The sequence below is a fragment of the Eptesicus fuscus genome, chromosome 22 (genome assembly GCF_027574615.1).
Source record: "Eptesicus fuscus isolate TK198812 chromosome 22, DD_ASM_mEF_20220401, whole genome shotgun sequence".
In the NCBI taxonomy this organism is placed as follows: Eukaryota; Metazoa; Chordata; class Mammalia; order Chiroptera; family Vespertilionidae; genus Eptesicus; species Eptesicus fuscus.
The window spans coordinates 7,821,753-7,847,859 of NC_072494.1; the positions used below are offsets into that span (position 1 = coordinate 7,821,753).

Here is a 26,107-nt window from a genome sequence, read left to right on the forward strand (position 1 = left end):
AACACATAATCTTATTCTATAAGTGTTTCTATTTAAATCAGCTTGACAGCAGCACTTATAATTCATGCCTGGAGTGTATATAAAGGAATTTTATTTGTAAGGCATTTCACAGCCTTCTTGTGCTTTGAAATCCTACACAGTAAGCACTTCAGTACCATGCAGGCTTGGGGGCCATTTTAAGCAATGAAATCACCAACAAAAAGGACAAAAATGTGATCACAAAATTGATCACAAAAAGGACATTTGTTTTATGAGCTGAAACAAGAAAGGACAGCTGGTAACAGGCACTCTGGGCGGGCAATTCCCCTCTCCTCCCCCTCTCCCCCATGGACTGGCCCATGAATGACTGCTAAAGTACTGCAAGTATTGATTTCAAGGTTACAAATAAGTTTTAGTGAGTAGGTGAATTTGTGAGTACAGAATTCGCAAGTAATGAGGATCAACTTGTATTTGCCACAGCCACTCCTTTGATCTATGGTAAACTGACTCATTCCAGCATTTCAGTTTAAGGGCTGTTTCTTCTTGCCTTTGGGAGTACAGTCTAGTTTGTATACATAAAGTTAGAAAACATTCAAATGCTGAATGGTAGCCGTGGCCTGTGCCTCAGCGGTTAGAGCAACAGCCCACACACGAAAGGGTCTCAGGTTTGATTCCCTGTCAAGGGCAGTACCTGAGTTGCAGGTTCTATATCCCCAGCCCCGGTCAGGGACCGTGCCAGAGGCAAACAATTGATATATCTCTTTCACATGATCTCTCCTCTCCCTGCTTCCTCCTTTCCACTCTCTCTTTAAAAAAAGAAAAAGAAAAAAATCAATGGAAAAAAATATCCTTGGGTGAGGATTAACAATTGTAGAACCCATGCTAACTCTGGAGTAATGAGAAAATACAAAGCTTGCAATCTTGCAAGTAGCTATCTTGTGAAGCTATGTCTGTTCCAGTAACATCATTGGGCAAAGTTAATTTTCAGATGGCCTTTGGTGCTGTTTGGGACCAAAGCAGTAAGGTTGATCTATGGTAAACTGACTCATTCCAGCATTTCAGTTTAAGGGCTGTTTCTTCTTGCCTTTGGGAGTACAGTCTAGTTTGTATACATAAAGTTAGAAAACATTCAAATGCTGAAACCAACCTTACTGCTTTCAAGTCAGCTTCTTACAAGTGCAGGAGAATTTGGGGAAGGCTTCACGAGAGTGAAGGAGACCTGAGCTAGATGTGAAAGGTAGAAAGGAAGACCATTCTAGACATCTAGCCAACAAATTTCAAAATAGTTACAACTGCTTGCGAAGTGTGTTTTTTCCAGATGAAACTGGTTTAGAAAGGTTTCATTATGAGCAAAGCTACATAACATGACAGTACAGTTCTTACTGTACCGTCGCTATTTGTGTATGTTTTGAGGACATCCAGGAAATAGGCCTAACCAGAGACAGGGAGGTTATGTAACGAAGAATAATGAGGACATCATCCATTTGCTCATCAAAATGCAGTGAGACATTGAATTCGGGTAAGGTGAGTGGTAGGTTTTTGAAATAAGTAACAAAGCATTTCGGAGGAGTCGCTCTCTTCATTACTCTCAGGTCTCGCCAGATAATTGGGGGAGAAAAAGGCAAAAAATCCATGGCTACTTGCCCAGTTTTTTCCTCTACGTTGAATAATCAATTGTTTAAGGTAACAGTTTGCCCCATCCTTGTAGCACTGGTTCCCACTGACTGCATTTCCTGTTGCTAAAGCCTGTTGTTCCTGGCCTTAGTGGGTTGTTGGCCTGGGAAAAGGTACAAGGAGAGCCCAGCTGGAGCACCACCTGGGGTCTGGACATTCCTCACCTTGGGTTCGACTGAGAGTGTGCCCTCCCACAGGCAGTTACTTTGGAGAGCAACCCTATCTTAGAAATGTTTTTGTATAACTTGTTTTATCTTGGCTCCATCCTAGTATGCGTTTATGTTATGCCAGAAGATGCATAGATGCAGAGGCTTGTTGAATGTTTCTTGTGAAGTCTTTTTCTGAAGCATGCTGGTCTTTGACTTCTCTTCCTGGTACTGATGCTGTAGCTATTAACTATTTATTGCCTAACGTAGTCTCTTGCACTCAAAGAGTTGTTTTGATGATTGGGGCAACCCTTATATATAACAGTAACAAAGAGCAATACCGACTGGAGTGCAATTGTCCAAAAACATGGCTCTAGGTGTAGTAGGATCACCGGCCTTTCCACATATCGAAGCCTGTGTAGCAGAGAAAAGTAGTGACTTGTCCCTCCCTCCCACGCGTATTCACCTTTATCTCAGAGACACTTGGTCCTTTTCCCTCCAACTTCTCCTGCTCTTACGCCTTCCTCCCAGAGCCTGAAAGCCCGAGAAGGGAAAGTGGGGGAGGGGGGCGTGCCGCTCGCTTCCGTGCTGGTATGTGTCCCTGGCCGTCTGGGGGAGGTGCTGGGGGAGCTGCCCCAGTCCAGCTGCAGCCGACCCAGGTCACAGCCCCTGCCCTTTGCTCTCCGGCTTCCCACTGAATCCGCGGGTTCCCGGGGGTAGGCGTGGGAGTGGCCCCAGCTCGGGCTCTGAAGTCCTCCCGGACTGTTCGGGGGCCCCAGGCGGTAGCCGCGTTCCTCGTCTGGCTGGGAGCCAGGGGAGGGAGCTGGGGCAAGGGGAGGGCCCTGAGGGAGGGGTCAGGCTCCTGAGGAAAGAGTTAATGGGGCGGGGGGAGGGGACAGGACGGAGACTGGAGGGAAGCCTCAGGTAGGAGGAGGACCGAGACGGGCAGCCTGGTGGGGACAGGGGGGAGCCTGCAGGATCAAGAGTCAGAGTTAGGGTGCTTCCCCCCCCCCGCTGCACCCTCTTCTAGGGCAGCCAACTTCCTGCTGCGGCGGCGACTTTCAGTTTCATTTCCCCGGACCCTCTGCCTGGGCCGCCGCCGCCGCCGCGATGCCCAAGTTCAGCTGCCGGAAGCTCCGGGAGACCGGCCAAGGCTTCGAGAATTTCCTGCTCGCGGAGGGACTGGACAAGGAGACAGATCGCGAATGCCTGCGGAACATCTACAACGAAAAGTTCAAGTCCAGGTACGGGCCGGCCCACTCCCGGGCCCCGAATCGCGGGCCCACCTCGCCGCCACGAGCCCCGCGCCGGGGCCGCCCTGCACGCCCGAGCGGAGGGGACGCAGCTCCCGCGGCGGCTCGGCCGGTCCCGGGGCGGCGCGGACATCCCCTCCCGCGCGGTGCCCACACCCCGCCCCTGCCGGGCCCCTGCGCCCACGTCCCCGCGAAGAGCCTCCCGTGCATCCCGCGCCCCCGGCGGCTCGTCCCGGGACGGGGTCGAGCGGGCACCCGCCGCTCCAGGGGGGCGAGGGGGACAGCGCTGGGAGGGGGAGGGGCGCGTGGGGTGGGGGTCTGGGCGTCGCGCACGCGCGGGGAAGCAGCTTCCTGGTGGCGGCGGCGAGCCCCGGCGCGGGCTGCATGGCACCTCCGCCCCCTGGTTGAGGGGCTGCCACAGGGTCCACTGTTTCTCCCTACCCGCCCCCCCCCCCCCCCCCTCCCGAGCTGGTGTAGGAGGGAGAACCTCTGGGAGTCCAGAAGGAGAAAAGGCACCAACTACAGACGTGCCAAACCTCCATTAGCACCTGTGGCTTCTCCATGGAGACCCAGGCCAGGCCAGTCCCCAGGGGGCCCCTTCCATCCTGTGGCTGAAGGCTGTTGGGTCGTCCTTCCTGCTGCCATCCGAGTGGAAATCAAAGAGACTTCACTCTGTCCCACCGTAGAATTGTGCTGCTGCAAAAACACCTCTGTCAATGGGCTGCAGAAAACCAAGAAACAACTTAACAGGGATAAATGTAAAGTCTTGTACAAATAAATAAGGGGTTAGGCTTAATAACAGACCTGGACAGAACTGAATTTTACCAGACGGAAGGCCAGTGTGGCTGCAGAAAGAGTGAAAGAAGTGTGGGATGGTGTTAATAGAAATAGGTATTAGGGGGAGGGGGAGTGACTCCATATGGACCAGATTATATCTGGAATATTGGTTTCGATAACGGGTGGTACCTTTTTTATTGATGGATTTTTGAGAGCGAGAGAGAGAGGAAGGGAGAAAGAGAGACATTGAGTTGTTGTTCCACTTATTTAAGCATTCATTGGTTGATTCTTGTATGCGCCCTGGCGGGGATTGAACCCACAACCTTGGCGTAGGAGTGTCACATTTTTGAAGAGCGACATGTACAGGCTTGAGCTACATCTGAAGCAGCAGCAAAGATGAGACCTGTCTGTGTCCCCACACTATCCTGGGCACTTTGGGGAATGTAAAGATGGAAAATGTACACTCCCTGGGGAGCCATAGAAGCTGTGATGTGCCCACGGTACACAAGAGGATTCAGTGGAGAGAGCGGCATTGACCCTGGCTTTTAAGGACAGAGTTTTAGTATTTGGAGGAGGAGGAGGAACGTTCTCAGTTGATTCATAGTCAATTGTGAGACCCAGTCAAAAGAAACCAAAAATGTTTGCCTTGATGGGAGGAACAATGGACCTTGAATATGTTAAAGAGTTTCACGGTGGAAAGAATTAAACTTCTGTCCCTTAAGGGGAAACTAGGTTCACTCAACATGCCCCCCTCATGCTCCCCACTCCAGGTGGGGATTTGGATTCTAATTAGTACTTTCAAGCCCAGCCTGGAACGCTGTGACATCCACCCTCATCGTCCCAGTGGGAGTTCAGTGCTTCTTCCAGGGGCTCTCATCACTCCTTCACACCCTGGTTCCAGCAGGATGACACTTGGCCTTCGTTAGAGCTGGTAGGGGCTGTCTTCCCCCACCAGACTGTCAGAGCCTCTGAAGACCCAGCAGGTTTTTCATCCTATTTGCACCTGCCTTCAGCCCCCCCGCCCCTCCCCGCTTAGAGCCTTGTATGTAGTAGATGCTCATTAAATGCTTGTGGAACCTAATTGAATTAGTATAGTTGGTCTACAAGACAATAGACTGTAGGGGAGGTATAGCCCCCGTCACCCCTGTCCCCTCCAGCCCCTCACTGTGAGGAATTCTAGGGAGATTCCTGCACTGTTAGGAATTGGCCCTTTCCAACAGGGTTATTTTAGGATGTTACAGCATGCTCTGCTCCCCTCTCTTTTTCCCATCTCTTCATTCAGTTAGGAAACCTACTTAAGGAGACTCTGCACTGTGCCTGTGCCTTCGTTCCTGCCTCTAAAGAGTGTATTCTAGCCCAGCCGGTGTGGCTCAGTGGTTGAGCACTGGCCTGTGAACCAGGAGGTCACGGTTCGATCCCCAGTCAGGGCACATACCCAGGTTGTGGGCTTGATCCCCAGTGGGGGGCATGCAGGAGGCAGCTGATCTAAGATTCTCATCATTGGTGTTTCAATCTCTCTCCCTTTCCCTTCCTCTCTGAAATCAATAAAAATATATTTAAAAAATAATAAAGTGTATTTGTCATAGTAATAGTGATAATGATAGGAAATAAGTAGAGAGTGTTACAACGTTATAGCAATCGAAAATAACTAAAGAGTGTTATAGGAAATGTAGAGAAATTATTTTTTGTGAAATATTAAAGAGCACAGGGAAGGACCACTCTGGCCAAGCCCTCGCTGCGCCATACAGATAAGACCATAGCTGAATGCTGCCCTTAGGAATGACGGACACCTTCTGAGTGACACTGTGCTAGATAACCAGCTTGTACTCCGATCCTGAGACTTCGGTCGTTCTTCTGCCGACCGGCATGGAGCAAGGCGGCGCGGAGCGTGGATCTAGAGAGGATGGAGAGGATGATCGATGTCTGAAGTCGGGGGCCCGTTTTGAAGCCTGTCCTGACCCACGGCAGCCCAGGTGGCTGTCAGTAACATAACGTCATCAACACAAGTGTTCATCAGAGTGCAAGCTGGTTATTTCCTATCATTATCGCTATTACCGTGACCGTGTTCTAGGAAGGAGTGGCAAATGGGTAGACCACGCCATACAGCTGGAGTTCAAACCTAGTGGCACAGATTTTGAACAGCAATCTGTTAAAAGAACAAAAATCCCACCCAGCGCGTTTTAAAGATTGAATTGGCTTTATTGAACAATTCCCCGAATGGGGCGCCATCCCATCTAGTCAAGACAAAAGCCCTCCAAGCAGTGGTACAAACTGGAAGGTTTACTAGGCAGGAACTGGGCCGGACAAGAAAGTTATTAGCAAAAGAAAAGAGAGGATGTTTCTGGCTGGAACACCTTTGGGGGGTGGGGCCGGAGGGCCGGAGGGCTGGCGGCAGGGGTCTTATCGGGCGTATTACCTCACCGGTGTTGATCAGGAAATTCCAGGCTGGTCTGAGGTCACATTCCTGGTATTGGCTGAAACTGCCCTCAGGCCTGGGTTTGTCGTCCTGGAGGCAGGCAGCTCTCCTTGGGCCTGTGGTTTCTTTCTCTTTAACATCTCTAACTGAAGTATGTGAAAAATGCCTTTCTCTCGGGGTTGCGTGAGACCAAAATGAGCGATGGTTGGTAAGGCCTCCATCCTGGGTGGCATAGTGCTCGGGCTGTGGGCGTTGTGGCCGTCGTGTCAGTACAGTGATGATTAGTAGGAGTCCCCTGTGCGGAGCAGGGACTGGTGCCCTGAAAAGTTTCTCGCCTTGGGCAGGAGACTCATTATTTTATCAACAAATATTGGCCGGATGCCTCCTGGGAGCAAGGTACTACGTGCGTGAGTCACAGTGAATACACAGAAGGAACCTAACTGTCTAAGGAAGGGGGCGGTGATTAAACATAATTATTTAATGACTGTTGTGACAAGTGCTTGTAAGGAAAAGTCTAGTGTGCGTGGAGAGTGTATACCTTGCAGGCCTGACCTAGTCTAGGAATTTGAGGTTTCTGGGATAAAGTGATGTTTGAACGGAATCTTGAAAGATAAGCAGGAGTTAGCAGATGCAGGGGGCAGGGGAGAGCATTCCAGACAGAGGGAGTAACCCCTTCAAAGTCTTGGGGTGAACGTGGGAGAACCCGGTGACTTGAGGCCAGAGGGAGGCAAGGGCTGGATGGGGAAGGGCCTTGTGGCCCCCGGAGAGATACTGTGGGGTTGGTTCATTTTCTTTTAATCTTAACAGAATCAGGAAAGCACCAAGTTTCAAAGTAGGAGACCTGCAGAATCAAGGATTTAGAAAGATCACTGGGGCTTCTGGCGTGGAGAATGGCTTAGTGCTTGGATCTCTGTCCACAGTAAAAAAAAAAAAAAAAAAATGCATTTTACTTCAGGGCCTGATAAACCGTGTTTCAGAGAACAACATGTGTCCTTGAAACAATCCCGTTGCCTCACTCCCTGCCCGCTGCTGTTTTTAATTCTACTTTGTTTCAATTTTATAAAAACGCTGGTCTTAACCCACCAATGAGAGTTGCAACCGGGAGTTTGAAAAAACATGGAATTAGATGTCCCTTTAAGATGGCTTCCAACTCTGATACTATGTTCTGAAATACTCCTCCTCTCGCTCTTATTATTTCCTGAACTGGGTCTAAAAAGAATAGTTATTGTTCACTCAGCAGACAGCGGGGGCCAAAGTCGGGGGTGTTCACGGTGGCAGCCAAGTCTGGAGGGGAGCTCCGGGTCCAAGTACTGAGAGCGACTGAGGTACCAATAAGGATGGACTGTCCAGCCCTGGCCGGTTTGGCTCAGTGGATAGAGCATCGGCTTGCGGACTCAAGGGTCCCAGGTTTGATTCCGGTCAAGGAAGGGCATATATCTTGGTTGCAAGCGCATGCCCAGTAGGGGGCGTGCAGGAGGCAGCTGATCGATGTTTCTGACTCTCTATCCTTTTCCCTTCCTCTCTGTAAAAAATCAATAAAATATTAAAAAAAAAAAAAAGGATGGATTGTCCATCCTTAGGGTGAGAACCTGTCCCTTATATTCTCCTCTAAAATAGAATGATAATAGTTGCTACCTCAAAGGGTTACGGTGAGGATTAAAGGAGATCGTGTGTGTAGGTGCTCAGAACCGCGCATAATGAGTTCTCAGTGTTTTCGGTTGTTGATGTGATTGTATTCGCATTGTCATCGTTATGTGGAGGGCTTAACCGTGCCATATGAAAACATTAGGCTTAATCCTGTGCACGGAGGGCCTGATCTGATTGCTGTTCGTGATGCTAGTTCTTGCCTATTAGGAGATGGACCAGGACAGGGTGTGAAGGAGGAACCAGCTCCTAGAGCTTGGGAAAATGATCCCATCAGGCAGTTCACAGAAGAAACGTAAATGGCTGTTAAACAGAAGGCAGGGTCCTCCAACTGAGGAGTGACCAGGGGGAAAAATGCAAATTTAAACAAGACACCATTTTTTGCTTATCACTGTCCGCGGAGAAGGGCAGTTTTGCGCCTCCTGTTATACATTACGATCCAAAGAGAAGAAGCAGGTGGGTTACCTGAAATCCATTGGTGACAGATGAGGGAGGTGGGAGGAAGCAAAGCAGGGGAAACCTCTGGGACTGGGTGAGAAATAAAGTGATAGGCACCTCTCTTACAGAGGTGGGTACAGGATAGTTAGCAGTCTGCGATGAACGCGATAACAATGACAGTGAGAAGATTTACGGTCTCCTCCCCGGTGCATGGTTGTGCCCTGAGTGGTCTGGGAAAAGGGCGGTGATCCTGACATTCCAAACGTCTGTTGTCATAGACAGGCTTAGTCAAGGTAAAGATTGACTTTTGTCAGGGAAGAAGCTAGTCTAGGACATGACTACCCTGCCATAAACTACTTTTAGTGAAATGTTTTCATTTCAGATCATCTTTGTGGTTACTTTAGGTCTCTGAGTTGACAAGGCCCCGCCCCACTGGGGACCGAGCCCACAACCCCGGCATATGCCCTTGACTGGAATGGAGCCCGGGGCCCCTCAATCCTCGGGCTGACGCTCTATCCACTGAGCAAAACCGGTCAGGGCTCATTTATCTCTTTATGCATTTATCTCTAGTTCATGATATCAACCAGGGTGTTTTTTTGGTTGCTGTTTTATTTTATTTTTTTTAAGGGGTCATGTTACACACATTTTCCACATCCCGATTTTCTTAACAGCACATCCTGGAAATAACGCCTAATTGTCTGGTGTACACCTCTAATGTATCGTTGGGGGGTTTGTCCCAACATTTTATTTTTTTATTCATTTCAAAGTATGTTACAGACATCAGTTCACTTCAGCATGAACTCTTAAGAGTTCCAAAATTGTTTATGATTTTTTTTTTTTTTTTTTAGTAAAATTTACATGCAATGAGCCCTGACTGGTTTGGCTCAGTGGATAGAGCGTCGGCCTGCGGACTGAAGGGTCCCAGGTTCGATTCCGGTCAAGGGCATGTACCTTGGTTGCGGGCACATCCCCAGTAGGAGGTGTGCAGGAGGCAGCTGATCGATGTTTCTCTCTCATCAGTGTTTCTAACTCTCTATCCCTCTCCCTTCCTCTCTGTAAAAAATTAATAAAATATATTAAAAATATTTACATGCAATGAAACAGACAGATTTAGGTATACCATTCCATGAGTTTTAACAAATGCATATACTGTGTACAACCCCCTGTCAAGATGTAGGACATGATGTCACTCCAGAAAGTTTCCTTATCTCCTCACCCTTACCCAGCTGGAAGCAACAGCTGCTCTGATGTGTTTTGAGGTAATATGCCTGTTCTAGAACTTCATTTAACAGATACACATACTATTACTCTTTTACAGAGTCAACCATGTTGTGTGTATCCATCAGGTGTTGTGTTTGTTTTTGTATCACAGAGTAATGTTCCTTGTGTGAATACAAATCACAGTTTATCCATTCTCTTGTTCATGGACATTATTTTCAGTTTGGGGCTATTTTGAATAAAACTGCTATGAACATTCTTGTACAGATTGTTTTGTGGACTTATAGTTTCACTTCCCTTTTTCTAAGGGGTAGAATTGCTGGGTCATAGGGTAGGTAATATTTACCGTTTTTGTTTGTTTGTTTGAAATCTTGGGTACATTGCTTAGCCTCTTTTTTTTAAAAAAAAACTTTTTTCTGTTGGTTTTTAGAGAGAGAGAAAAACATCCATTTGTTGTTCCACTTAGGTATGCATTCATTGGTTGATTTTTTTTTTTTATGTGCCCTGATCAGGATCTGAACCCACAACCTTGGTGCATCAGGACAACCAGCTGACCTATCCGGCCAGGGTGGTTAACCTCTTTTTTGATTGTGACAGCAAAGTCTTCAGGGCTGGTCTTGGTTGTTTTGTTGTGACCTTTTCTGAGGGGAAGTTGCTCAGCCTTCCCTAGTTCCTGCCCATTTCCTGAACCTGCTTCTCACAGCTTCCCAGCAATTTTAATAAAGCTCTTATCACTTAAATCCGCCATCATTTATTCTGTCGCCTACAACTCCATCTGAAAGTAGTGTGACCATTAAAAATAATAATTCTTAAATTTAAGAAGTAAAAGTAATGTGGCCATGTCTTCATATATTTCATTCCCTTTTTTTGCTTTTTCTCCTTTTATAGAGCTTGTCCAAGTTTGGACAATCTGTATAGCCTGGCACCTCCCATTCCAGGCCATTGCACATGGTGCTGTGTGCCAGCCAGCAGTTTAACGTTTGCATTGGCATCTGTTTCATCTATAAAATAACAGTCTGGAATGATTTGAATTTTTTAAAAACATTAAAAAAATTGATATTGAGAGAGAGAGAGAGAGAGAGAGAGAGAGAGAGAGAGACATCAATGTGAGAGTGAAACACCTATCAGCTGCTTCCTGCACACCCCCTATGGGGGATCAAGACTGAAGCCAAAACCCGTGCATGTGCCCTGACCAGGAATTAAACCAGCAACCTTCTGGTGCCCAACCAACTGAGCCACATCCTCCCAGCAAGTACTTGTCGAGTAAATTACTAGTACTAGGTCCACATTAGGTGTTAGAGTTGTATTATTATTATTTTTTAATGCATTTTATTGATTTTCTACAGAGAGGAAAGGAGAAGGATAGAGAGCCAGAAACATCGGTGAGAGAGAAACATTGATCACCTGCCTCCTGCACACCCCTCTCCTGGGGATGTGCCCGCAACCAAGATACATGTCCTTGACCGGAATCGAACCTGGGACCCTTCAGTCCGCAGGCCGACGCTCTATCCACTGAGCCAAACCGGTTAGGGCTATACTATTTTTTTAATGTAGTGCACAGCATAATACAATAATGTATACTTTTCGTTAAAAATCAGAAAATTACGGTGTGTGTTTAGTTTTACATGAAACTTCCAGACCCTTTCCAACATGATTGCATCATTTATATTCCAACGCACAATGCATGAGTGTTCTGTTATTCCCATGTTCTTGTCAACGTTGAATATTGTCAGCCTTTTAAATTATAGACACTTCTTAATGGCTGCACAGTATTCCAGGAAGTAGGTGTTTATAGTTACTCAGCCATCTCCCTGTTGGTGGGCATGTGTTTTGTTTCGGTTCTTGGCCATCGTGGATGACTCTGCAGTAAGCGTCCTTGTACACATGTCCTTATACACTGGTACTTTTCTTTCCAGGGGATACAGTCCTAGGAATGGGATTCCTGAGTTACGGGGGATATTGCCAGATTGTTTTTCCAGAGTTTGTAATACTTCACCGTTCTATCAGCTGTGTATGACAGTTCACTTTTCCATATATACGGGACTGAGCAATACATGTGATGACTATTTTTCCACTTTTGTCCATCTAATGGAAATAAAATTGTATCTCTCTCTCTTTTTTAATTGATTTCAGAAAGGAAGGGAGAGAGGGATAGAAGCATCAATGATGAGAGAGAATCATTGATTGTCTGCCTCCTGCACGCCCCCTTCTGAGGATTGAGTTGACCTCCTCATTCATAGTTGGACACTCAACCATTGATCCACCCTGGCTGAGTAAATAGAATCTCATTTTTACTTTAATTTGCATCTCTACTTTTGAAGTATATTTTATATACTTTTTTGGTCATCTGGATTTATTCTTTAGGTTGAATATTCAACTTTTCTATTGTTTATCTTTTTTTCCTAGAAATCTAGGTGACTAGATATATAATACGAGAATTGGGGCTTTTTTCCCACGCAGTATGTACTAAGTTTGTGATTTTTAAAAAAACACACACATTTTTTTTATGATTGTCGCCTTAGACCAGGCAGGGATAGGTGAATCTGGGGAGTAGGATCAGACGTGGGGAATAATTTGAGAAGTGTTACGATGGTAGCACCCACAGTAGAGGTTGTAAAACTTGCAAAGTTGAGTTCCTCCTGCCCCTGTGCCCACACAGAAGTTTCCAGAAATAGGCTATTGCACATTAAAATTTTGATTTGGGCTTCTCTCAAAAGCCAGACCTGGCCATCTTGGGCCTACCTTTCCTGCTGGCAACATCTGTCTGGAGATGAGGGACGTTCCTTCTTACACTAATGATTCGACAATGGCGCCCTATAGGCGCCTGAGGCTGAGGGTATCAGATACCTGTGGAGCCTGCCTTCGGTCTGCATTTGAGTTTTGTGTCCAGTCCATGGAACTGAATGACTCACTGACCAAGGAGCCCAGGTGAAAGTTTGTGACGACCTCCTGATTTCGGTCCCTTTATGACTCAGCAGCGTTTGAGGCTGATACCTGATTTTAAGACTTCTTCCTGATACTCCTCCTTCCGGGGGTGGGGGATAGGGGGTAGGGGGGAGGTTCCTTCTCTCTCTCTCTTTTTTTTTTTTAATATATTTTTATTGATTTTTAACAGAGAGGAAGGGAGAGGGATAGAGAGTTAGAAACATAGATGAGAGAGAAACATTGATCCGCTGCCTCCTGCACACCCCCTACTGGGGATGTGCCCACAACCAAGGTACATGCCCTTGACCGGAATCGAACCTGGGACCCTTCAGTCTGCAGGCCGACGCTCTATCCACTGAGCCAAACCGGCTAGGGCTCCTTCTCTCTTTTCTCTTCCTCCCTGGGTTGTCCTGGCCCCCACTGTTCTCAGACGACTCACACCACCTGGGGAGATCCTGAACACCATGATTGTAACTGCAACCTGGGGCCACGCCAATGTTAGGCTCACCTTTGACCTTGGCCTGAATTCTCCGGAGCCACCTGCCACTGGAATCTCAAACTGAGCGTGGCCAAATCCAAATGTCACGGTCCGTCCCTCCAGCATCCTTCTCCTCCGGTCCTGACCTTCTATCTCAGGAATGGCCCCTAACGCCACGCCGCTGATTGCGGTATTGTCCTAGACGCCTCTTCCTTCCCGCCTCCGTTCCCCTTCCAGAGTGTCAGCAAATCCCCCTCCTCTTACATTCTCTGTATTTTCAGATCTGGCCCCTTTTCTCTCCTGACCACTGCCTTGTTCCTGCCCTTGTCATCTTTCAGTTGGACTGTTGCCAGGGCCTCCTTCTAACTGGTCTTCTGCCTACAGTCTTGCCTGCAGCAAATCTGCCCTCCAATCCTGATGCCAGAGTGATCTGCAATGCACATCTGGTCTTGCCACTCCCCTGCTTAAAACCCACCAACCCGGTGGTTCTGTAACCACAGTGTAGCCTCTGGTTCGGGCTGAACGTAAGTTGCTGCTGCTCCTGCTGCTGCTGCTGACGATTAGTACCATTCTCACTACTAACGTGAACACTAACACCAGTAGCTGGCGTTTACTGAGCGTGTTTTCTGGTGTGTTTCCAATGACGCCTTACTTTTTAACACAAATCAGAGCTGATCCAAAGTGTTCTGCATCGTGGCATTCTCACTTATTTGGGGTGAAGGAAAAGGGCAGAGTTCCAGGCAGGGGACACCAGGGAAACGTCTGTAAATTCTCTTACTGGACGCTAGTGAGTGAGCGTGCTGGTTCAGCCTAAATAGTGAAACGGGTTACCATGGTTCTTTTTTTTTTTTTTTTAATATATTTTATTGATTTTTTTACAGAGAGGAAGGGAGAGAGATAGAGAGTTAGAAACATCGATGAGAGAGAAACATCGATCAGCTGCCTCCCGCACACCCCCCACTGGGGATGTGCCCGCAACCAAGGCACATGCCCTTGACCGGACTCGAACCTGGGACCCCTCAGTCCGCAGGCCGACGTTCTATCCACTGAGCCGAACCGGTTTCGGCTACCATGGTTCTTATGAACTAGGATTTGCTTTCATTCCCTCGAAGGCACTGAGGGAGGGCGGTGAGCTGTCCAGATCTTGAATATGCCCAGGAAGTATGTCACATGTGGGGATGCCCTCTGGCTCCTGGGTTCCAGTAAGGGAGGAGGCCTGCTGGCCTTCAGGGTCAAGGTCAGGCTTGCAGAACTGTGTGTGACCTGGTCCCTGCCCACCTCTGCTGCCTCCTGCCACTCCCTTCCTTGCACTTTTCACCCGCGCACAACCAGACTGTGTGTGGTACTAATCATAGCGCACCTTACCCCTTACCGAGGTCTCCGTATGTGCCAAGCACTGGGTTAAGTGGGTCACTGCCCTGTCCGTCTCGGGTAATCCTCACAGCCCTGCCAGGTAAGTCTGTCGTGGTCCCCGTTGTATAGAGGAGGAAAGTGAGGCTCTGAGACTCGGGTGAAATAACCTGAAGTTGAGCTGGCTCGTGGCGAGCTCCTCAGCCCTTGCTCTCGCCTCCGCCTCTGCCTCGTCCACACTGGGCTTGCACCTGACGCTGGCTCATGGGGAAACTTTCGTGAGCACCCACCCCTGCCCCCAGGCTGGACCCAGTGCTGCCCTGAAAGCCCCTCACGGGGGCTTTGGCCGCTCTGAGCCCCGGCAGCTAGTGTCTGGCACATAGCAGGTCTCTGTAAGCGTTGGTTGTGTTGACTAAACCGAATTTTCATGCACAGAACATTGAGTTCTTGCTCCTCTGACCAGTTTTCCCTATCTTCACCTTCTCCAGGCACAAAGCCAGCTATTTGATCTCTGGACAAGGATCCTCTCTCTCCCTGCTTGGGTTCTACCTGCACGCTTTGACTTCGGGTGCAAACGTGCTGTCTGATCAGCCGCCTCGCCCGCCCCCACCGGACACCCATTCTATCTCTCTGGCCCCTCTCACTCCCGCCTCAGGCCGGACCCCAGGCCCACCCTCGGGATCAACTCCTTCGCTTCCCCCTTAGCCTTTGTTCTTCCCGCTGGGCTGTCTGTGTCTTTCTCTGTCCCCCAATAGTTTTTCTCCCAAAAAAACCTTGGTTTCTTTCTCCCTTTTGGTCCTCCAAATCAACAGCCACGACGGGACGTCCCTCCTCAGAAACGCACGCACACACCTGCTGTTGAAAACTGTCGGATTTTGTCCTGGAAAGTCCCATTGCCTTTCCTTAAAACATTGGAAAGTCCTACGATCCCCAGCCTGAGTCTCTGTCCCTGTCCCGGGCCCTGCCCTGCAGCAGAGCGACCCTCAGACACCCTCCCCAGCACGCCCCCTGCATCCCACTGGCCCTGCCCGCCCTCACTTCCCAGTCTCCTCTGCTTCCGGCAGCTTTGGGAAACCTGCCCCTGGCTTCTCCTCCATGCTGTATGGGATGAAGATTGCCAACCTGGCCTATGTCACCAAGACTCGGGTCAGGTTCTTCAAACTGGACCGCTGGACCGACGTGTCCGATACCAGCACATACCACCACAAGTCACTGTTTGCCAAGATCTTCCATGACAGGTGTGTGTGTGTGTGTGTGTGTGTGTGTGTGTGTGTGTGTAAGGGGGGTGGGGCTTGGGGGGAAGCTGGCTGGCTGAGAAAGTGTGAGTTGCCTCCCTTTGGGGTAAGGCCCTCCTTTAAGAAGTGGGGGTGAGGGTAGGAAAGGAGCTAATCGGTCAGGGGAGGGGGGGGGTTGTCCAGGACAGCTGCCACTCCCTGAGGGCAACATCCAACCAGGCCCCTCCCGCCCCAGCCCCTCCTTGACTCCCACTCTCCCCAGGGCTGAGTATCTTCAAGGGAAACATGGGGTGGACGTGGAAGTCCAGGGGCCCCATGAAACCCAGGATGGGCAGCTCCTGATCCGCCTGGATTTGAACCGCAAGGAGAGGCTGACCCTGAGGCTGCAGAACGGAGGAACCCAGCCCGTCACCCTCACCCACGTCTTTCCGCTCTTCTGGACCTCCCAGTTTAAATTCTACAACGGAGACCAGAAGCTGCCCTGCTCACTGGGTCCCGGTGAGTGGTCTCCCAAGGAATGAGCCGCGGGTGGGCAGGGGCTTGGGAACCACGCTGGTGCTGTGCTGTGGCTCCTGCCTGGGGATGGCGCTCTGTGGGGGGGTTTCCAGGGCACGGGTGCTGGTGGGGGACCCCTCTCTCGCCACCCTCCCACTCACCCAACCCCCTCCCCCAGGTGAGTGCTATGAGCTCCACGTGCACTGTCAGACCAGCTTCGTGGGCTACTTCCCAGCCACGGTGATCTGGGAGCTGCTGGGCCCCGAGGAGCCGGGGTCGGAAGGCGCCGGCACTTTCTACATCGCCCGCTTCCTGGCGGTCGTCGCCCACAGTCCCCTGGCCGCGCAGCTGAAGCCCACGGCGCCCTACAAGCGGGCCCGGATCACTGGAAACCCTCTCGTGACCGCCCGGATTGAGGAAGGACAGAGGCCTGACCGGTAACTTCTCCCTCCAACCCAGTCCAGGCTGGGGGTGCCCCGAGGCGACAGGGTGGGCCCCCCTTTCCTAACTGTGAGTTCTTAACTCCTCCAGGCCTCAGAGACCCTTTCTGCCCAGGGAGAAAGTTGCCGATACGTGGACAGTGTGAAAAAAAATGTTAATTAAGGCCTTTCCACTCTGTGGTGGGTTGTTAGGCAGCCCCCATGCCGACATCGCCCTCCTTTTGTAGCAGCTTTATTGATGCAATTCACATACCATTCACTTCGCCCGTTTAAAATGTACCAGTCGGTGGTTCTTCGTATATTCACTCACAGGGGCAGCCATCACCACAATCTATTTTAGGACGTTTCCCTATCCCCAAAAGGAACCTGTCCCCTTCGGCTCCCACCCCTTTCTCCCCATCCCCTCCCAGTCCTGGGCATCCTCTCGTCTGCTTTCCATCTCCATAAATTTCCCTTTTCTGAACATTTACTGTGAATGGAATAATAGAATTTGACATGGCTGGATGTTCACATAACACTGTTCACAAAAAAAGCGAACTATAGACCATTGTGCTCTTTTTGTTAAAAATATATGTGTATAATGCAAATTTACAAAGAGAGAAGTGTGGACAGCTGCATAACATTGGTTATGCCTGGCTTATTGTTTTATTACCTGTTTTCTGGTGAATGTGTATTGTTATATACATATACACTGAGTAGCCAGATTATTATGATCTCTGAACGCATAATAATCTGGCCACTCTGTGTGTGTGTGTGTGTGTGTGTGTGTGTGTGTGTGTGTGTGTGTTTTAGAGGCCCGGTGCATGAATTCGTGCATGGGTGGGGTCCAGCCAGCCTGGCCAGGGGGAGGGGACATGAGCGGTTGCCTGGCCTGCCTGCTGGTTGAACTCCTGGTCGATGGGACAATTTGCATATTAGCCTTTTATTATATAGGACAGTGGTTGGCAAACTGCGGCTCACGAGCCACATGCGGATCTTTGGCCCCTTGAGTTTTTAGCAAAGGCCAGCTTAGGAGTACTCTAATTAAGTTAATAACAGTGTACCTACCTATATAGTTTAAGTTTTAAAAATTTGGCTCTCAAAAGAAATTTCAATCGTTGTACTGTTGATATTTGGCTCTGTTGACTAATGAGTTTGCTGACCACTGATATAGGATATACACTGAGTGGCCAGATTATTATGTATTCAGAGATCATAATAATCTGGCCACTCAGTGTATATGTATTACGTATATATATTTTAATTTTTTAAAGTATGTTTTTATTGATTTCAGAGAGGAAGGGAGAGGGAGAGAAACATCAATGATGAGAGAATCATCGCTTGGCTGCCTCTTGCACACCCCTCTACTGGGGATCAAGCCTGCAACCCAGGCATGTGCCCTGACCAGAAAATGAACTGTGGTGACCTCCTGGTTCACGGGTTGACCCTCAACCACTGAGCCACACCGCCCGTCTTACATGTATATTTTTAAATGTTTTCAAATACTGTGCATTTTCAAGAACTGAGAATGAATGGTCCAGCCTTGGGGTGAGCAGCCTCATGAGGTAGTGAGTTATGCTTCCTTGGGCAAAGGTTGCTGACCCCTTCCAGCAATGTTACTGTGTAGGGTTCCTGCATCCCCAGGGAGGGGTGTTCTCCGCGTTCTGAAGTGAGGGGTCTGTGTCTGTGACAGCTTCTCTTCCCCCATTCCTACAGTGCGAAGGGCTATGAACTGGAGCTAAGTTTGGTGCTGGGGACATACCACCCGCCCGCCCGCCTCCGGCATCTGCTCCCCACCCTTCTTCAGGGGAAAAGTGTCTTCACGGCCCCAAAGGAGATTGCGGAGATCAAGTAAGCACCCGTCCTCTGCACCCTCCTGCTGTCTGAGCCTGTTCCCCGCTGGCTTCTTCCCACCCACGCGCCGCAGCCACCCACACCCTGCAGCCTCCCCTGCTCCATTCCTTCCTTACCTTACGCAGCACGCACTGCGCATGCGCAGGGCACTCTTCAAGGTGAATCAGTCACATGAGGGCCTTGCCTATATTAGCCGGGGGAGAAATGAGCATTGATCTTAAAATTTCTTCAAAAGACCATTTATCTTATAATTTCATGGAGTGACGACTGCCGTGAAGAACTAACGTAAAGCTTAGCCAAAGCCCGAGCAGGGCAAGCGAGGGGATGGGTTGTGCTGCTTTTCAGAGGGCAGTGAGTCCCTGCCTTTTGGAGAGGGTGACATTGAGCAGGGAGTGACACGTGAATGAGGTGAGGGTGGAGGTCATGAGAGGAGTATGTTCCAAGCCCAGGGATCCCGTGCCTACTCAAGGAGGGGGCGGGGGAGTAAGAGCCAGGGTTCCCTTACTTCAAGGTCCTTCTAGTTTCTCGGATTCCTGATGCTTTCATAGTCCCAGAGCTGCAGATGGGAGAGGGTGGATGCTCCTGGGCATGGGGGTTACCTGACCCATCCTCCTCCTGCCCGCCCCCCGCCAACCTCCCACACCGTCACTGCTAGGGCCAAGCTAGAGACATCCCTGAAGTGCAGAAACTACGAGATGAAATTCCAGCTACTGCTGCACCTGGAGGAGCTGCAGATGGAGCATGACATCCGGCACTATGACCTGGAGTCGGTGCCCATGAACTTGGACCCTGTCTCCCAGAACCCCAAGCTGCTCACGTTGGAGGTTGGGGCTTGGATTGGGGGTAGGGATGGGGGGCTCAGCCCACAAGCTGTGGGCAGAATGCTGTTCCTGCCTACTGGGCAAGACAAGAGGAAGGATGAAGATGTTTCTGCCCCCCCCCCCCCCCCGGAGGGCTCAGCAGGGGGCAGCGTGGGCATCCTGTGCCCAAAAAGAGGGTCAGGGCAGGGCAGTGGGAAGCACCTGGGTTTTAGTCCCGACTTGGCTGCCATCAGCTATGTGGCCTTCACTCTCTGGGCCTGCATTCCCTTATCTGAAAAACACAGAGCTGGACCAGGGAATTCTGGGCGCTCTTTCCAGATCTCAGATGTTGAATGTGCCCACAGACGCCCAGAATTCTATGAGAACAGGTTCTTCACACACGTGCTGAGGAAGGGACCTGGTGAGGAGCGGGGGTTAAGGATGATCAGGGAGATTCCTGCAGGAACTGAGTTTTAAATGAGATTTTAAAGGCAGAGGAGGAACTGAGCCAGCTAAGGGGGCAACTGGACAGGCTGGGGGTCTGGCTCCACGTCCTGGGAGATGCATGGGAGGGTGTCCAGCATCCCTGTGCTTAGCTTCCCTGAGCAGCTTGGACAGACTTGGCTCTTCCCTGGTCCACTGACTCTGCGCCTGTTGGTTGGAGGGGAAAGAGGCAAAGTTCCCCGAGTCTTGGGGTGGCAGGGGGCTCTCCGGTGAGCCTCCCTGAGATAGAGTCTCACTTGTTTTCACACCCCATAGGTTCCTGGGGTGGCCGAGAGCCGCCCCTCCGTGCTCCGGGGAGACCACCTGTTCGCCGTTTTGTGCTCCGAGGCTCACCAGAATGACCCCATCACCTACAAGGGCTTTGTGCACCGGGTGGAGTTGGACCGTGTCAAGCTGAGCTTTTCCCCAAGGTGGGTGTTGGGGGAACCCCGAGCTGCTGAAGGGTCTACAGACACCTCTCAGGCCAACGAGAAGGGGAGCTTCTCCCTGAGATGAGTGGGACCCCAGGGACGGGACAGGAGGAATTTTCTTCAGGGGGCGCCCAGAGGTGCCTCAGCAAACTCCCTCTCCTGCAGGGATTGCAGAGAGGTCTTGGGAAGTGGGGGTGGAGTCGGGGTAGAGGGGGAGTCCCGGCCTTGAAGTGCCCACCCCCCTAACTGGCAGTCTTCCCCGTCTCTCCGCCTTCCCAAAGGCTCCTGGACCGCTTCGTGAATGGGCTGACCTTTAAGGTGAGCTTCACCTTCAACCGCCAGCCCCTGCGGGTGCAGCACCGGGCCTTGGAGCTGACGGGGCGCCACGTGCTGTGGCCCACACTCTTCCCTAAGGCCGCCCGTGGCGTCCGGCGGCTGCCCTCCGATGTGACGTTCAAGTGAGACTGTGGGCCGGGTCCCTGGGCCTGGAGGGCGGAGTCCGGGGCGCCTCTGGGAGGGACACTGGGTAACTTCATGTTCCCGACCCTCCGCCAGGCTGTACGACCGGAGTCTGGAGTCCAACCCAGAGCAGCTGCAGGCCATGAAGCACATTGTGATGGGCACCACCCGCCCAGCCCCCTACATCATCTTCGGGCCCCCGGGCACGGGCAAGACCGTCACCTTGGTGGAAGCCATCAAGCAGGTGGGGCCTGAGCAAAGACCTGGGGCCTCCACCTGGACTCCCCCGGGCCCAGGCAGTTGTCCCGGATTCTGGTTCCTTCCAGCTTCCTGCGTGCCCCTCAGCGGGCGGGCACCACGGCTCAGTGTGGCGGTTGAGATGGTGGTGTAGGCTGTGCACTGCACAACTCTCAGGGCCGCCATTCCCTTGTCCGTCGTCATACACGTGTCCAGTTCCTGCACGTTTTCCAGCATCGGACGTGCTGTTTGGACTCGCAAGGAGGCTGGGGGTCAGAGCTTGCCTTTTGTGCCACTCCCTCCCTCCGCTTTGGGAGGCAAATGTCACAGTGCGCCGCCTGCATCACCATCACGACTGAGTCTTATGCCTACTCCCCCCCGCACCACCACACACACACACACACACACACACACACACACACCCATACCCCAACCCCCCCCGATCTGGCAGCTGCTTCCCACACTGCCTATCCCCTTCCCCCAGGTGGTGAAGCACTTGCCCAAGGCCCACGTCCTGGCCTGCGCTCCATCCAACTCAGGGGCTGACCTCCTCTGTCAGCGGCTCCGCACCCACCTGCCCAGCTCCATCTACCGGCTCCTGGCCCCCAGCAGGGACATCCGCATGGTGCCCGAGGACATCAAGGTACCTGGGGAGGTGCCAGGAGGCGCTCGGGGTAGACACTGAGGCCAGGAAACTAGGTGACCTGGATTCCCACCCTCGCTGTGGGGCCTCGCCTGGGCCAGGACCCCGAGCTGGCCTTCCGTTTCCCTGTGTGTAAAATGAGAGGTGAATAAATTGCCTGGGAGCCCGGGGTCAGGGTGAGGGTGAGGGCGGGGAGTGCCATGCTGATGCCCTCTCCCTTCACACCCACAGCCCTGCTGTAACTGGGACGCAACTAAGGGGGAGTTCGTGTTTCCTGCTAAGAAGAAGCTGCAGGAATATCGAGTCTTAATCACCACCCTCATCACTGCCAGCAGGTGGGAAGTGTGTATGTGTATCTCTTTTAAAAAAAAATGTTTTTATTGAGGAAGGAAGAGGGAGAGAAAGACAGAAATATCAATGATGAGAGAGAAGCATAGATCGGTTGGCTCCTGCACGCCCCCACCTGGGGATCGAGCCCGCAACCCGGGCATGTGCCCTGACCGGGAATCAAGCCGTGACCTCCTGGTTCATGAGTCCACGCTCAATCACTGAGCCACACCAGCCGGGCATATGTGTGTCTCCTAATGGTGTATATAAGTAAAGAGGTCGCAGGCTGGGAAGTAGAGTGAGGGGCCAGCTTGGTGAGGTTTGGTGGTCGGGTCCCCGGGTCTGACCTCGGCCTGGCCTGACACCTCCCAGATTGGTTTCGGCCCAGTTTCCCATCGATCATTTCACACACATCTTCATCGATGAGGCTGGCCACTGCATGGAGCCCGAGAGTCTGGTGGCCATCGCAGGTAAGGGGCTCAGGGTGGGCTGCGGCTGCGCCACCCTACATGGGGCCGGGGGGGTCCCACCACTTACCTCTCTCCCCGCGCTGCCTTGCCTCCCAGGGCTGATGGAAGTCAAGGAATCGGACGACCCAGGAGCACAGCTGGTGCTGGCAGGGGACCCTCGGCAGCTGGGGCCTGTGCTGCGCTCCCCGCTGGCCCAGAAGCACGGGCTGGGGTACTCGCTGCTGGAGCGGCTGCTTACCTACAACGCCTTGTACAAGAAGGGCCCCGACGGCTATAACCCCCAGTTCATAACCAAGCTGCTGCGCAACTACAGGTACCCCGCGCCCTCCCCTCTCCTGCCATCCCCCGCCTTCACGCCTGTGCGGCCCCCGCGGAGGCTCCATCCGCAGGCCTGTTGCTCCGAGGCTGGGGAGCAGAAAGGCTGTAACCCAGGGCGCCGTCTCTCTGGGCCCCGCACGCCTGCTCCTTGGCCGTGTGACCTGACCAGCAGCTTTGCTCCAGAACAGTTTGCTTATCTGCATATTAAGGGCTGGCCAGTGGTTCCCAGACACTCGGATGTAGCTGGTGTGGGTCCCAGGTGAAGTTCCCAGGCAATCCAAGGAGCAGGCAGAGCGGGCGAGGCGAGAGTAATCCATTCCCCCTCCGCCCTTCAGGTCTCACCCCACCATCCTGGACATTCCTAACCAACTCTATTATGACCGGGAGCTGCAGCCCTGCGCCAACGTTGTGGACCGGGAACGCTTCTGCCAGTGGGAGGGCCTGCCTCGCCAGGTGAGGGGCTCCCACCCCGTTCCCTCCGGTTGAAGGTGCAGGGGAGGAAGTGGCTCTGAGTGGAAGCCACAGTCTGTCCCTTCGTCACCTTGGCCTGGGAGCCCACATTGCCTGGAAGGGTTTGGGGTGAGAGGCAAGAGGGGCAGGAAGGCCCGGCTAAGGGTTTCCCCGGACTGTGCCCAGGGCTTTCCCATCATCTTTCACGGCGTCATGGGCAAGGATGAGCGTGAGGGCAACAGCCCCTCCTTCTTCAACCCCGAAGAGGCTGCCACAGTGACTTCCTACCTGAGGAAGCTGCTGATCTCCTCCTCCAAGAAGGGCAAAGGCCGCCTGAGCCCCCGACATGTGGGCGTCATCTCTCCATACCGGAAGCAGGTGAGGCCCTCAGTTCCCATCGAGGGTGAGACACACACCCACACCATGGTACCCCATTCCCAGGCACACCGCTAGGTGGAGGTTCCGGAGCTCAGGCCTCTGCTCGCCCGTATCTGGGAAGCTCAGAGGTCGGCTGCCCCTCCCAGTGTGCCTTCCAACCGCCCCTCCCTGTGTGCCTCCCAGCTCCCTGGCCTCCTGCCTGACTCCCTCTTGCACTGGGGTGATGGGGTGAGAGCAAGGCCCCTGTCCCCATCTTCCAGGTGGAAAAAATCCGTGATTGCATCACCAGGCTGGACAGGGAGCTCCGGGGACTGGATGACATCAAGGACTTGAAGGTGAGCTGATCACTGTTTCACATCCGCTCTCGGTCTGCCTTCTGCGCCCCTCTTCCCCAGTCCCAGAGAGCCTCCGGCTCCTGCCCTGCTGCTCCAGGCTGCCCCTGCCCATCCCACCCTGACTAGCAGTCTTCCCCAAGCGCTCACTTCTGAATATCCGGACCTGCAGTTCAGTTCGGGATGCAACCAGGATGCCTGCATGTTTCGCAAACAGCCCACACCGTTTTTATGATCAGGCTGGCTGGCGGCCTCTGCTCTAAGTATAAAGTCCAGACTCCCCGGCCTGCCTGACCCGTCATGTGATAGTGCCCCGCTGCCCCCTCCTCCCTCTGGGACAGTAGCTTCACTCTCTCTCTCAGGCCACGTTCCTCAGCACTGGCTGCAGATAAGAATCACCTGGAGAGCTTTGGCACTGCCTGTGCCAGGGCCCCACCCAGCCAATTAGCACAGCCATCTGGGGGCAGAGCCAGGGCATCGGGATGGTTTCCAGCTCCTCAGGTGATCTCGTATGCAGCCAGCGTTGGAACCGGCCGGCGCTTTAAGATTCAGAGTCCTTGCCCTGGCCAGTGTGGCTCGGTTGGTTGGGCATCATCCCAGGAGGTCATCAGTTCAATTCTTGGTCAGGGCACAAGCCTGGGTTGCTGGCTCCATCCCCAGTAGGAAGTACGCAGGAGGCAGCCCATCCATGTTTCTGTCTCCTCTCCCTCTTCCTTCTGCTCTCCCTGAAGTCAATAAAAACATGTTTTTAAAAGTACCGAGAGGCCTCTCTCCTGGAACTTCTGATTCAGGAGGTCTGGGTTGTATTTTTTTTAACAAGTACTTAGTGATTATCTTCAGGAAAGTTTGAAAAACACTGCTGAGTTACCATGTTTTCTTTTTCCTTGTTTTAATCCTCACCCAAGGATATTTTTTTCCATTGATTTTTTTAGAGAGAGTGGAAGGGGGCGGGGAGAGAAACATCGATGTGACGATGTGAGAGAGACACATCAATTGGTTGTCTCCCACATGCACCCCGAGTGGGGCCAGGGATCGAACCTGCAATCCTTTGGTGTGAGGACCAATGCTCTAACCACTGAGCCACACGGACCAGGGCCCATGGCTTCTTTACTTGGAACACTCTCCAGCCCCCGTCCCTTTAACTGGAGCAGCTTCCAGGGCATCCCCCTGTCCTTCCCCCTGCCCGTTAGAACACACTCGCGCTCTCCCCTGTGACAACTGCCTCGTGACTTCTCCACACCTGCCTTGGGGCTCCAGCTCCCCGAGGCAGGGCTTGGCCCCCGGAGGCCCTGGTCTCAGGCCGCCCTTCCCTCTAGGTGGGCTCCGTGGAAGAGTTCCAAGGCCAAGAACGCAGCGTCATCATCATCTCCACCGTGCGCAGCAGCCAGAGCTTCGTGCAGCTGGATCTGGACTTTAACCTGGGCTTCCTCAAGAACCCCAAGGTCTGCGGGCTGGCAGGGGGGCAGGAACTCTTCCTTCCTTAGGGCCCCTCCCTCCGGTGACGCCAACCCTTCTTCCCTCCAGAGGTTCAACGTGGCTGTGACCCGGGCCAAGGCTCTGCTCATCGTGGTGGGCAACCCGCTGCTCCTGGGCCATGACTCCGACTGGAAGGCGTGAGCATCCCCAACACATCCTCCGTCCCCCCCGCCCCCAATAGGGCAGCTGTCTCTTTATAACGACCTCCTTGTGGCTCAGTTCATCTCAGACCTGCCCACCTCACAGCGCCCCCATGTCAGTTACCTGCCACTCGGAGGTTAAGCATCTTGTCCAAAGCCCCGGCTGGCGCTCCTCAGCCAGGCACACTTGTGTGAGTGTCCCTGTCCCCCCCAGATTCCTGGACTTCTGTAGAGACAACGGGGGCTACACCGGGTGCCCCTTCCCTGCCAAAGTGGACCCGCAGCACGAACAGGACTTACTCAAAGGTCTGAGCAAGCTCAGCTTCTCTACCTCAGGTACGGCTGGGCCGGGGCGGGCCAGGGCCAGGCTAGTGCTGGTTGGGGCGGAGGTAAGGAAGACGGCTCGCCTCCTTTCTCTCCAGGGCCCCAAAGTCACGACTACCTCTCCCAGGATCTGGAGGGTGAAGCCGACCTGCCCCTGCAAGTGGAGCCAGAGTGGAGAAATGAGCTCTGATGCGGCCGGCCTCCGGCCTTTGCACACCGGCCAAGCCTTAAGCGCCCAGCTACCCTGCCCCGAACCCGAACCCAGCCTGAACCCGAACCCAGCCCAGCTGCCTCTCCAAGGGGCAGGAAGGCTGGGGGCGGGAGTTTACAACCCAAGCCCCTCCCCCGCTCCCCTGCAGGGAAGAATGATACAAGCTGCTAACTGTGTGGGGTAAGGGGGGTAAGAAAAACTGAAAACAAAATCTTGTTCTATGCAAACGCCTCCATGTCTTCTTGGCCTGGTCCCCGCTTCCAAAACCCCCAAGCTGACCCCACAGAAGATGGGGTACTACCCAAGGCCCTACCACCTCCCCCTGAG

At 52.4% G+C, this 26,107-nt stretch overlaps 1 protein-coding gene across 2 annotated transcripts; it reads left to right on the forward strand.

Annotated features, from left to right (window-relative positions):
* The first annotated feature begins 2,713 nt into the window (after positions 1 to 2,713).
* MOV10 (Mov10 RISC complex RNA helicase) lies at positions 2,714 to 25,998 on the forward strand. 2 transcript variants are annotated; one of them, XM_028154071.2, is made up of 21 exons: positions 2,714 to 2,723; positions 2,830 to 3,043; positions 15,363 to 15,536; positions 15,796 to 16,031; positions 16,207 to 16,465; positions 18,164 to 18,298; positions 18,957 to 19,125; positions 19,861 to 20,015; positions 20,297 to 20,473; positions 20,571 to 20,718; positions 21,196 to 21,354; positions 21,586 to 21,689; positions 22,054 to 22,151; positions 22,248 to 22,464; positions 22,805 to 22,922; positions 23,106 to 23,297; positions 23,558 to 23,632; positions 24,946 to 25,071; positions 25,154 to 25,242; positions 25,460 to 25,581; positions 25,668 to 25,998. In XM_028154071.2, exons 2-21 carry the CDS (start codon positions 2,910 to 2,912, stop codon positions 25,757 to 25,759), a joined length of 2,979 nt encoding a protein of 992 aa, XP_028009872.1. In that variant the 5' UTR covers positions 2,714 to 2,723; positions 2,830 to 2,909; the 3' UTR covers positions 25,760 to 25,998. The 2 variants fall into 2 exon arrangements, with proteins under 2 accessions (XP_028009872.1, XP_028009870.1); XM_028154069.2 differs by lacking the exon at positions 2,714 to 2,723 and having other exon boundaries at positions 2,820 to 3,043; positions 15,769 to 16,031.
* Positions 25,999 to 26,107: the final 109 nt, after the last annotated feature.

Coding starts and splice junctions, on each gene's coding strand:
- MOV10 (XM_028154069.2), top strand. CDS start 2,910: ATGCCCAAGTTCAGCTGCCGGAAGCTCCGGGAGACCGGCCAAGGCTTC. Junction 16,466..18,163: donor GAAGGACAGAGGCCTGACCG/GTAACTTCTCCC, acceptor CCATTCCTACAG/TGCGAAGGGCTATGAACTGG. Junction 21,690..22,053: donor ACCCTCATCACTGCCAGCAG/GTGGGAAGTGTG, acceptor GACACCTCCCAG/ATTGGTTTCGGCCCAGTTTC.